Source organism: Cebus imitator, unplaced genomic scaffold (genome assembly GCF_001604975.1).
Source record: "Cebus imitator isolate Cc_AM_T3 unplaced genomic scaffold, Cebus_imitator-1.0 Scaffold396, whole genome shotgun sequence".
In the NCBI taxonomy this organism is placed as follows: Eukaryota; Metazoa; Chordata; class Mammalia; order Primates; family Cebidae; genus Cebus; species Cebus imitator.
In genome coordinates this window covers 1,553,980-1,566,339 of record NW_016107711.1, presented here as the reverse complement: position 1 = coordinate 1,566,339, position 12,360 = coordinate 1,553,980, and the positions used below count along the sequence as shown (strand labels likewise).

The 12,360-nt window shown below is 45.1% G+C and overlaps 1 protein-coding gene across 1 annotated transcript in view; it reads left to right on the top strand.

Moving 5' to 3' along the window:
• Positions 1 to 1,269: 1,269 nt before the first annotated feature.
• The window catches only part of NSMCE4A (NSE4 homolog A, SMC5-SMC6 complex component), a 15,924-nt gene continuing 4,833 nt past the window's right edge, over positions 1,270 to 12,360 (top strand). The window contains exons 1-6 of the mRNA XM_017508596.2: positions 1,270 to 1,621; positions 2,394 to 2,471; positions 5,182 to 5,312; positions 8,112 to 8,263; positions 10,826 to 10,925; positions 11,960 to 12,050. Of these exons, the coding sequence (XP_017364085.1) occupies positions 1,330 to 1,621; positions 2,394 to 2,471; positions 5,182 to 5,312; positions 8,112 to 8,263; positions 10,826 to 10,925; positions 11,960 to 12,050 (844 nt within the window). The 5' untranslated portion in view covers positions 1,270 to 1,329. The remainder of the gene's footprint in view (positions 1,622 to 2,393; positions 2,472 to 5,181; positions 5,313 to 8,111; positions 8,264 to 10,825; positions 10,926 to 11,959; positions 12,051 to 12,360) is intronic.

Sequence of the window (12,360 nt, the reverse complement as noted above, 5' to 3'; positions counted from 1 at the left end):
GGGCCCTTCAGGAGGTATTCTTAGAATCTTCTAGTTTGAGAATCAGGCCATACCTGCTCACGCCTGCAATCCCAGCACACAGGGAGGCCAACGTGGGCAGATCACTTGAAGTGAGGTTGGGTCTTTGCAATGAGCTGAGATTGCGCCACTGCACTCCAGCCTGGGCAAGGGAATGAGGCCTTGTCTCAAAAACAAACAAACAAACAAAAACAAACAAAAAAAAGAATCAAATGTGAACATAGACTGTCATTGAGACCAACCCAACAGTCCTATAGACAGTTTATTTATTTATTTTTTCAGATAAACTTAGAAATTATCTTTTCTAGTCTTAAAGTTGAAACTTTCATTTGTTTAATCTGAGTTCCTTCCTCAGGAAAGGATCCCTCAGGCCTCTGAAAGTATCAAAATGAAACTCACCAGGTGACTGCATCCAATGGACACCAGGCCCTCTCATAAGTCCCCACACTTCCTTCCCTCTCCTGACTTCCTGTTTTTCCACACATTGTTACATTGCTTCCCTGCAACTGTAGAAACTCCTGATTTTAGTTGGGCAGGGCAATGGATCTGAGACTGAGCTCTCATCTCCCTGAGTGCGGCACCCGGCTAAAGCCTTGTTCCTTAGTAATAATGGTTGTCTTCGTGACTGGCTTTCTGTGAGGCGGGTAGCAGGGCCTAGACCAAAACCCTGGTGTTCTGGTGACATTGTGTTGTAGATATTTAGAAGGATGGTTAACAGAGTTTACCTGTTAATTTGTTCTGCCATACTTACAAAAAGTGGTATTGCCAGCTGCACATAAACATTTGATTCATCCGCCTGCCCCCCAATCCCAGCCATGATGGCACAGGGAAACTAAAGTCACAGGTGAGCAGCAGAGAACTTCTGGTCTCCACGTTCCGCGTTCATCCTGCTCCACGGCAGGAACCTCGCTCAACACATACGCACTTCGGTGCCCATGCTGGTGCCAGGCTGTGGCTGTGTCCTGGGCAGGCGAAGGAACCCAGGGAAGATGCAGGTCCAGTGGGGTGGGAAAGGGGGCCAGAAAACCAAGATTCTCACGGCCCTGCAGTGTGGAGTAAGGGGGAGCTCATTGCACCTCTGTCAAGGGAACAAAGGATCCCCTCCAGGCCCCTCGCGTGCACCCGGCGGTTCCGGCAGGCGCCTTGGAAACCTGGCCGGGCCCGTAGCCGGCCTCCCGCCACAGGCGTCGCTGTGTGCTCGCGCGGGGCCTGGAGCCGCGTTCCGCTGGGAGCGGGCGCTCGCGCAGAGCAGGGGTTTCAGTTTCTGGCGCGAACTTCCGCCGTTCCGAAGCTGCACGGCGAATTGGCGCGATGTCTGGGGACAGCAGCGGCCGCGGGCCCGAGGGCCGGGGCCGGGGCCGGGGCCGCGAGCCGCACCGGGATCGCACCCGCTCCCGGTCGCGGTCCCCGCTGTCGCCCGGGGCCCGCCGCGGCGCCGCGCCGGAGCGCAGGGAGGCCCCAGAACGCCCGAGCCTGGAGGACACAGAGCCGTCGGATTCCGATGACGAGATGATAGACCCGGCCAGCTTGGAGGAGGAGGCCGACCAAGGCCTGTGCCGCCAGATCCGCCATCAGTACCGGGCGCTCATCAACTCCGTTCAACGTAAGGCGGCGCCTCCGTGCGGTGCGGGCAGGGCCGCGGTTCCCGCCCTGCGCCGGGCGCGGTGGGGAGGGCGCAGGAGGGAGGTGCCGGGTGCAGGCCCCGGGCAGCGCGGGTCGAGACGCGCCGGGAGCAAGCCCCTCGTCGCATTCCGCACCTTAATTTGCTGACAAGAGTGCTCCCACAGATCTATGGCTGGAGCTGCGCAACCTTGGCGGGGGGCGCGTGGGTTGCGGAGTAACAGGCTGCGAAAGCTGGAAGCCAGAGCCGTTCGCGGACCCGCCCGAGCCCAGCCAGCTGGGTGGGGACAGGCAGGACGCGGACTCTGCGTGCTTTGATTGCTCCCGGCGGTCCTCTGCATGGGCTCCCGCCCCCGCAGCGGTAGCGGCGCGAGAGAGCTGTCAAATGCACGTTCTCGGACCCCACCCGGACCCAGGGAATCCGATTCCCTAGGTGGACCCGCCCAGCTGTGCAGTGGTCCTCAAGATGATGGTGTTGTTTGCAAAGCTTGAGAACCACTCGGTTATGGAGCACTCAGAGACTGCAGCCGGAGTCCAGCCCTTTGGGTTAAGCTTTGAGGCAGCCAGGGTTTCCTTTAAAAATTCATGCTGCATAAAGGGTAGAGTCGCCTTTCTCGTTTTTCAAGCTATTTTGGTTATAATTACTCAGGGCGCAGGGGCCACGGCTTGGCTTTGCTATTGTAGGTGATAACTTTGTCAATTGCTTATTAGTGAATACTGAGCAAGTTTCCCAAAGTTTGTATTTTTTAAAATAGAAAACCGGGAGGACATACTAAATGCCGGTGACAAATTAACAGAGGTCCTTGAAGAGGCCAACACCCTGTTTAATGAAGGTAATTTGTTATTTTATATATGATATTGTTTTATGATACTTTTAGTGTTACATAAGCACCAAATGATTGACATCAAACAATTCCCACATTTGTAATAGTGCTTTCCCAGTTTGGGAACCGTTTCATTATAGCAATAATGTCATTTTTATTATGCACTTACCATATAATGAGGGCTGTCCATGAAATTCTGGGGGTGGGTTCCGCAGTCTATCTTAAGCTCCCAGGCGATTCTGTTGTCTGTTCAAGTTTGAGAATTTTACACGTTTTACCTTTTTTCTTTTTCTCGTGTTTACTGCTGTATCCCTAGTACACATTGGTTGAGTGGATGAATTAAAGAACTGAGCTCGCCTCTGACATCCTGTTTCTTTCCTGTCCGATTCTCAGTCTTGCTTTCCTCAACTCCTTGCTGTTGGTCCATGTGTAACCCAGTGGAGGTGGCAAGGCCTGCAAGTGGGCCTGCTGGTCTCCAGTCTGGGGTGCGTGCGTGTGTGCGTGTAGAGAGAGCTATCCCAGGTGCGTGCGTGCATGTGTGTGTGTGTGAGAGAGAGACAGAGAGAGAGAGCAGAGAGAGATCCCAAAGCACTGAACTCTAGGCCATGGGTGCTTTAAAAAAATAACCTTCGTTTGAATTGAAAGCAGTGGCAGTGGTATTGGTAGCAGCCGTCTGCCTGCCCGGTGATAGAGGGGTACTCCCTGATGAGAATACTTGATCACAGAGCCATAGGACTACTCCCCAGACCACTGTCCCCTCCAGGCCTCTCTGACAGGTTTGTGCAAACAGAAGGGGAGAATGCAGCCATTACGTTGTTTTTTTCTTTGATATTTGTGATGGAGTCTCGCTCTGTCTCCCAGGCTAGAGTGCAGAGCGCCATCTCGACTCACGGCAACCTCCACCTCCCAGGTACAAGCGATTCTCCTACCTCAGCCTCCCAAGTAGCTGGGATTATAGGTGCGCGCCACCACATCCAGCTAATTTTTGTATTTTTAGTAAAGACAGGGTTTTGCCATGTAGGCCAGCCTGGTCTTGAAATCCTGACTTCAGGTGATCCACCTGCTTCGGCCTCCCACAGTGCTGGGATTACAGGCATGAGCCACAGCGCCTCACCGGTTCTTCATATTCTTAAAGGACTAACTAGAATGTTTATTTTTAGTCATTGCTGAGTATGACTAGTGCTTTAAATGTTGTCTCCTTTTATCACTTTATATATGCTCTCCAATTTCTGCCTTTCTTTGACCACAGCCTCCTTACCATTCCCCATCTTAGTCTACGGATTTGCTAAGCATCATCAAAGCCTTCAGGAACCAGGTCTTTCTCCTTCACCTGGTTAACTCCCTCTCCTGCCCTCTTAAGTTTGTCTTCCTTTCACAGCCTGGACTCCCAGTCTCCTCACTGTTAGTCTTGACTTGGCTCAATCACTCCCTTGATATTTACTGTGCCTCTGGTCACTTCTTTATCCCTACATCATTTCACCCTCAGCTTTTCCACTATTTAAAGCAACATTTTAGGGCAAAATTATTCACTCAGTGGGGCCCTAGGAGTTGCTCAGCGAACAACAGATGCTTGACATTCATGGATTTGATGGTCTGAGTTTGTAAAATGAATAAATAAGTCACTAGATGAAAGGAGAAGGGAATGGGGCAGGTAGGCGCAGGATGTTCATGGGAGATGAAGGAAGGGGTCAACAAAAGGAAACAATGGGGCTGAGGGGGCTAGCTTAATCAGACCCTGCCAGCAACAGGGAGCATGTAAAGTAGTCTGGGAACACCTACAAAGAAGAATCCTAAAGGAAGCCTCAGAGGAGTGTCACTCTGTCACCCAGGCTGGAGTGCAGTGGCATGATCTTGGTTCACTGCAACCTCCACCTCCCAGGTTAAGTGATTCTCCATCTTCAGCCTCCCAATAGCTCTGATTACAAGCATGTACCACCATGCCCAGCTAATTTTTGGATTTTTAGTAGAGACGGGGTTTTACCATGTTGCCCACGCCGGTCTCAAATTTCTGAGCTCAAAGTAATATGCCTGCCTCGGCCTCCCAAAGTGCAGGGATTACAGGCATGAGCTGCTGTGCCCCGCCTGTTTCTCCTTTCATTTAAATCTTTTTCCATAGCTTATCTTAAATCCCATGTTCTCTCTCAAGCCTTTTTTGAGCACCCATTCTCAGAGGTCACTATCTGCTGCCTGTAGACTGTTCATTTGGGTGGCTTTGCTGGGTTGCCTCTGAAGCCATACAGAGGCATGAGCCTCCTTGTGCCAGCCCGGCACATGCCATGATTTTGGTTGAGGCTCCTTAGCAACTTACCTATTGCTATTCACAAACCACCACGCCAAGCACAGGGCCCGGCATGGAGTGGGCATTTCATTTTCCTTACATCGGCACACATGATAATTGTGACTAGGATGGGTTATTGAGATGGGGAAAAGTGACGTGAAAGGAGTTTTGCTCAACTGGGGTTATTTAAGAGATTGTGATTCAGCTAACAGCAGTAGGGGAACTAGAGAGAAAGCTGGCTTTTAGGAAGACGGATCAGCTTTGTGAGAGATTTTGGTGAGCTGGGCAGGGGAACAGGTTTTAGAAGGAGATGGGTCATTTGCCTATTGAGTTTTTTTTTGGTCCAGTGGGAAATCCTGGTAAGTAGTTGGAAATGTAGGGAAAATATCTGTGGATAATGTATATTTTGTAATGTGAATATTTTCTTTCATTTTTGAATAGTGTCCCGAGCAAGAGAAGCGGTCCTGGATGCCCACTTTCTTGTTTTGGCTTCAGATTTGGGCAAAGAGAAAGCAAAGCAGCTGCGCTCAGACCTGAGCTCGTTTGACATGTTAAGATATGTTGAAACTCTAGTAAGTTCAAAGCTATAGACTCTGAATAAAAACTGTTCTGTCAATATTGTATAATTGTTTACTTCGTTCATATCAGTATGCAAATGACCTTACTTCATTCTTCTTCTTTTTTGGTCTCAGATTCCTCCAGAGAGATCTTACCAAATTAAACAGATGAAAGTAGAGCTATGTGGTAGAATTTAGGGTGGAGGCTTACAGCAGTTTTGAAAATCCTGTTGTGTTCTGTCTTAAGATGCTGGGTGCTGTGGTCATTTGCCAATGGCCATTTTCCCTCTGTTCACTGGTGTTTTAGGTCATTCTCAGTGACCTGGGACCTTTGTCCTGGGCTGGGCAGAAGCCCACTCTGAGATGGCAGAGCCCAGCTGGAGTTGAGTTAGGCCTGGCGAGAGGGCATGTTTTGGTCTGTCTTTAGAATATTTCAGAACCATATGAATATGATTGGGTTTTGCTTTTTGTGGTTTTATGTTTTATTCAATTTTCTTTGCCTCTTGACAAGTTAAAATAGTTGTTACCTGCAATTCTAAAAAAATTAATGAATTTACCAAAAAAGAAAAAGCACGCAGAGACGACCTTGTATCTTACTTTGTTGTCTTTTTAAAAAATTCTATTCTGGCCGAATGCAGTGGCTCATGCCTGTAATCCCAGCGCTTTGGGAAGCTGAGGCTGGTGGATCACCTGAGGTCAGGAGTTTGAGACCAGCCTGGCAAACTTTGTGAAACCCCATCTCTACTAAAAATACAAAAATTAGCTGGGTATGATGGCGGGCACCTGTAATCTCAGCTGCTCGGGAGGCTGAGGCAGGAGAATCCCTTGAACCCATGAGGCGGAGGTTGCAGTGAGCCAAGATCTCACCACTGCGCTCCAGTCTGGGCTACAAAGCAAGACTGCGTCAAAAAAATAAATAAATAATTATATTGGGAGCCAACCTCTGTCCTAGCACACATAGCTGCACCTCAGTATGAACATTGCCTTTGCATTTCTAACTGGATGTTTATGTTAAATGGTTTTTAAAATAATTTAGTACTATTTGATCTGACCAGATGAAGTAATTTTTCCATAAATGCATGAGGCACAAGATTATTTCCAGTTTGTCTTTCAAACCTTTTCCTTTTTTTTTTCTTAGCTTTTTTTTATTGTGAAGCATAATGCACTTAGGAAAATGCATTCTAATATACAGGTCAATAAAGTAACCATATAATGGGTATTTCTTTAAAAATTACTTTTTCTGGTTAAGTTCTGTACTTTAAATAACCTATCAAAACAAATTCTAGAAGTCTTAAAGCATTATATATAAAACCTTAAATTAATAGTTGTCCAGTCTTGGTGGAGAAGACTTTTCTATGTATAACATCAAATATAGACACTATGAGGAAAGATGAGTGGATCTCTCTGTCAGTTGAACAGACCAAAACTGCCATGTCCGCCTACTAGGGTGCAGTGGGAGAACAGGCAGCAAGGGAGCGGAAAAGAGCTGACCGCAGTGCTCTGACCAGCCTCTTAGAGCGTTCCTTTTCTTTCAAGTCTGATTGTCTTTAATAGGGTTAAGCTCCCTGAGGGTTTTGTGATTATTGTTTATATATGATATTGTCATCGTAATTGGATAACTTATAGGCATTTTATAGCATAATGTAATAAAAGTGTACTTTCATAAAAGCAAATTCAATATAACACATTTTCTGTAAGATAGTTTGAGATGAGATAATTATTTGACTTCTGCCAACTCTTCCTAGGAAGGCAATTTTAGGATGAGCCATTCTCCCAGAGATGCTGCTCTCTCAGAGCAGTGGCTCTCTGGATATACTGAGATACAAGCTGAATAGAGATTTGTAGGAGGTTGGCTAAAAATTAAAATCTGAACACCAGCTGAACTTCCCTGTGCTATCTTGAAGCTTTTGCTTTGAGATTTAATTGTATATTTTTATGCTAGTGCAGCTTTGCTAATACATGAACTATTTGTGACACAGAAATTCCTGGGGAGGCCCGGTGTGGTGGCTCATGCCTGTAATCCCAGCACTTTGGGAGGCCAAGGTGGGTGGATCATGAGGTCAGGAGTTGGAGACCAGCCTGGCCAACATGGTGAAACCCTGTCTCTACTAAAAATACAAAAAGCCAGGCGCAGTGGCAGGCACCTGTAATCCCAGCTACTTGGGAGGCTGAAGCAGGAGAATCGCTTGAACCCAGGAGGTGGAGTTTGCAGTGAACTGAGATCATGCCATTGCACCCTAACCTGGGCAAAAGAGTAATACTCCGTGTCTCAAAAAAAAAAAAAAAAAAAACACCTCAGGGGGCTGAGTTCTGGCGTACCTGAATCCCTCTGGTTGCCAGTGGGCTAGAGCAGGGTTTCTCAAGCACTGGCACTAATTTTTTTGGGCTGGGCATGTCTCTGTTTTGAAGGCCTGTACTGTGCATTATATGATATTCAGCAGCCTCCCTGGCCTCTACCCAGTAGATGCCAGCAGCATATCAGTTGTGACACCCAAAATGTTTCCAGGTATTGCCAAAAGACCCCGGGGGGCAAGTATACCCAGGTTGAGAACCACAGGTCTAAATCATTTCACTTTCTTACCCAAAGATTTTAAGTACATTAAGGAATATTTTCTGCCAAAAAGAAGGTAGCTTTGAAAATTGGATTTTAACTCCAAAGTTGTCTTTACAGTAAGAAATTTAGCCAACATGTTAAGACCCTGAATGCAGGCTTTGCATCTGGCCTCTTAAAGGTTGAATGATGCAGTTTATTGGATGTGGACAATGATTGCTTGTGGCTTAACTGGGGTTTTTTGTTTTCCTTCATTTTTGTAGCTGACACATATGGGTGTAAATCCGTTAGAAGCTGAAGAACTCATCCGTGATGAAGATAGTTCTGATTTTGAATTCATAGTCTATGACTCCTGGAAAATATCAGGCAAAACAGCAGAAAACACCTTTAATAAAACCCATACATTCCACTTTCTGTAAGATTATTTTAAAAATCCAACAGACCAGCCATTTGTGAAACTTAAATTGTGTTTTCTTGTAGGGACAAAGATTATTTGGTCTTATAGAGGTGACAGTCTCTTTATTTGGAGACTTTCAAAACTTTGATGTAAAAGTTCATACACTAGGCTGGGCATGGTGGCTCATGCTTATAATCCTAGCACTTTGGGAGGTGGAGGCAGGTAGATCATCTAGGCTTAGGAGTTCAAGACCAGCCTGGGCAACATGGTGAGAACCTATGCTCTACCAAAAATACAAAAAAATTAGCCTGCTGGTCCCAGCTACTTGAGGGGCTGAGATGGGAGGATCACTTGAGCCTGGGGGGCAGAAGTTGCATTGAGCCAAGATCATGCCACTGCACTCTGCCTTGGGTGACAGAGTGAGACCCTGTCTCAAAAACAAAAAGTCCATAAACTCTAGATGTGGATGGAACCTTAAAGGATCTTTCATTCTGCTTTAGCAGGAAAGGTCAGAACCTCTTTACCAGTGCTGTCTCCTGGCTCCTTTGCTTCTAGCTCATGAGACTCTCGGTTTATCATCTTTGAAATCTTTATCATATGATGGGATTTCTTATCAGTAGGAGGATCCTACCTTGTTGGATGACCACTCACCTATATTTGAAGATTCCTAGTCACTGCCACATAACTGCCCAGTTCATTTTTTAGATAAAGCTCTCATTTAAAAAAAAAGATTTCTTGGCCGGGTACGGTGGCTCACGCCTGTAATCCCAGCACTTTGGGAGGCTGAGGTGGGTGGATCAGGAGATTGAGACTATCCTGGCTAACCCAGTGAAACCCTGTTTCTACTAAAAATACAAAAAAATTAGCTGGATGTGGCGGCGTTTGCCTGTGGTCCCAGCAACTCGGGAGGTTGGGGCAGGAGAATCGCTTGAACCCGGGAAGCAGAGGTTGTAGTGAGCCGAGATCACACCCCTACACTCCAGCCTGGGTGACAGAGAGAGACTCCTCTCAAAAAAAAAAAAAAAAAAAAAATCCTCTCAAAAAAAAAAAAAAAAAAAAAAAAAAATTTCTTTCATATTCAAATGAAATTGGCTTCTGTCTCAACTTCCCAGCTTGGTCCTATGGAGAAACCAAAAACAGCTCTTACTGGTTCTTCTCTAACAGGACTTTCAAGCTTATTGGTTTTGTTGACCAGCAAATGCTTTCTCTAAGGTAGCCATCTGACTTGTTCAGACCTTTCTTCTTTAAGTGGTATAGCTCCTGGGCATTTGTCATTTCTAATTCATCTTTTTTTTTTTTTTAATTCATCCTTTGAAAAACCTTTGATATTGCCAGTGGCTCGGGTAGAAGGCTTTGGAGATGACAGTGTAGTAGTGTGGTTTGGGGTCTGGCATCTATTTTTAGCAAGACTTCAGGTAACTCAGGTGCCCAGAGCCATTTGTATACATTCTGTTTAGCAGAATATACACCACACTTTATCATAGGATAAAGTCTAAATCTTTGTTTTTTGCTGTTGCACTAAACTCATAAATCCTAGGCTCTAAAGATAAAGCCTTCAACTTTGTCTCATCATTCAGCCCAATTTCCAGCCACAATGAAGTACTTTAAACTGTGTCTTTCTACTTGCTGTTCTCTTGGTCTCCAGTTCCTTTAATCTTTTCCATCCAGTAAAGTTTATCTCACAGGCCCCAACTTGGAAGCCTCTAGCAACTTCTCCAGACAGAGGTGTTACCAGTGTAGGATCAGATTTCCCACATCACTCCCATGTCTGGGTAGATATCTCTGCCCAGGTATCCTCATAGCTCTTGAGCAGTACTCTCTAAGCATCCAGGATCTCTACCATGTTATTTGATTGATTGATGAATGGATACTGCTCCTTGTGGAGCAGGAGTGTGCCCAGAGTAGCCTACCGTGTTATGTTGAAATGGACCTATGTGCATAATGTATCTGTCCGTCTACATCATATACATTCGTCTCCTCAAGTGTAGGGACCATATGAGCCTGTATTCTTGGGGCTTTCATCTCCACATGATACATCTGTTCCTGTAGCCCAAGTCTGCATTAGGGCTTTTCAGGGTGCTGGTGGAGAAAGTCCAGAAGGAAAAGGAATCCCATGGCTATGACTTGCTTTGTTATCCTAAGACAGGTGTGTTCTGTAGTCCTGGGCTGGGAGCCTCTCCCTTGGCATCTGCAGATCAAAGGCTTCTAACCCCATTGGAGCTTCCCCATGTACATATTCATCCTTCCCCTGATCTCAGAAGTTGGCTTTGGAAAATAGATAATAGGTTAGTTGGGAAGACATCATAGGCACATTGACTGGCTTACTGTGCAGGGCAATATGAAGGTGTCTCAGGAGGTATCTGGGGTTGAGTAAAGCTCCTAGAGTTTTGTAAAAATATAAAGAAGTCAGAAAGGATGTCATAAACCTTAACCAAGGGTCTTGGTCTGATGTCAGCTTATATATATATATCACTGATGCCTGGTCTGAATTTGATTATACCATGCAAACTACTTTTAATTAGTGAAATTAGTTTGTTAAACAACAGGCAAAAAAAGACATGAAAGCATATTTTTCATTAGGTTGGGTTCAATATATGGAGAGTTTCCTGCGCCAAAGCCACGAACTGATCGTCCAAGAAAAGTTCCTACAGTACGAGAGGAGAGGGCAATGCCCGCCCAGGTTTGTTTGTTTTAAAATGTTGCTTTTCAAAAAACACCTGAAAGTTAAAATAGCTGTTAAAATAATGTGCATGCAAGTTGGCCATTTTTTCTAAGCTTTCGGGTCTGGAGCCAGGTTTTGTCACTTAAATAATCATTTGATTTAAGCCGTTAAGCATTTTATTGGATTCGTTGCTTGTCTTTGTTTAATTTCTGTAGTTTTCATCAGTTCTCCTAAGCCAGGGTTTCTCACCCACAGCACCGTCAACATTTAGGGCTGGATAATTCTTGGTTTGGGGAGCTGTCCTGTGCATTATAGGGTGTTTAGCAGCACCCCTGGCCTCTACCTACTATATGCCAGTAGCCCACCCCACCCCCGAGTTATGACAACCAAAAATGTCTACATATGACAACAAATGTCCCCTGGGGATGGTGGGAAAGTCATGCCCACTAGAGAACTACTGTTTCTAAACTGCCCTTTTGTATTTTGCTATTTTATGTTCAACGTGAAAATAGTTGACTTTGTAATGTTACTCTTCCATTAGTAACATGAAACTAGAAAATCTGTATTTTTTTAAACCATTAATTTTACGATGGGGATATAAACTACTAGCAATCCCCAGCAGAAGACATTTAGGCTGAGCACAGTGGCTCATGCCTGTAATCCAGGTGCTTTGGGAGGCTGAGGCAGGAGGATCACTTGAGACCAGAAGTTTGAGACCAGCCTGAGCAACATAGCAAGACCCCATACCTAAAAATTTTTTTTTAATTAGCCAGATGTCTTAGGCAAGGTAGCATGAATTAAAAAAAAAAAAAAATAGCCAGGTGTAGTGGTGCACACTTCTAGTTGCTACTCAAGAAGCTGAGTTGGTAGGATCATTTGAGCACAGGATTCTGAGGTGACAGTGAGCTGAGATTGTACCACTGAACTCTAGCCTGGGTGGCAAAGCAAAACCCTGTCTCAATTTAAAAGTTTGGGTGTGCAAGAGAGAAGAAAAGGCTGTTAATAGGCCAGTAAGTGGGCTGCCAGCTTGATAATCACTTCATTTTTTTCAGTTAAGCAGAATGGAAGAATCTCACCAAGAAGCAACAGAGAAAGAAGTAGAAAGAATCTTGGGATTATTGCAGACATATTTTCGAGAAGATCGTAAGTGTTAACACCAAATTCAAAGTGGATTTATCTGTTCAATGAGTTTACTTGTGTTTAAAAGGCAATTTCAGCCATATGTAATGTTTGAAGCATTTTGATAACTTCTTGGCATATACATTTAATGAGGATTCTTCTTTCCTTTAGAAATTTCATGTGAGAACTTTGAAGTTAACTTTTCATTTTTATCTTTAAAAGATGGGGATTTTTTTGTTACAAAATGAAATATGCCATTCAAGTAAGAAACGTCAAAAGTACCTATTCCACCTCATTATAAAATGCAGTGTGTATATTTCAAATCATTTTGTTT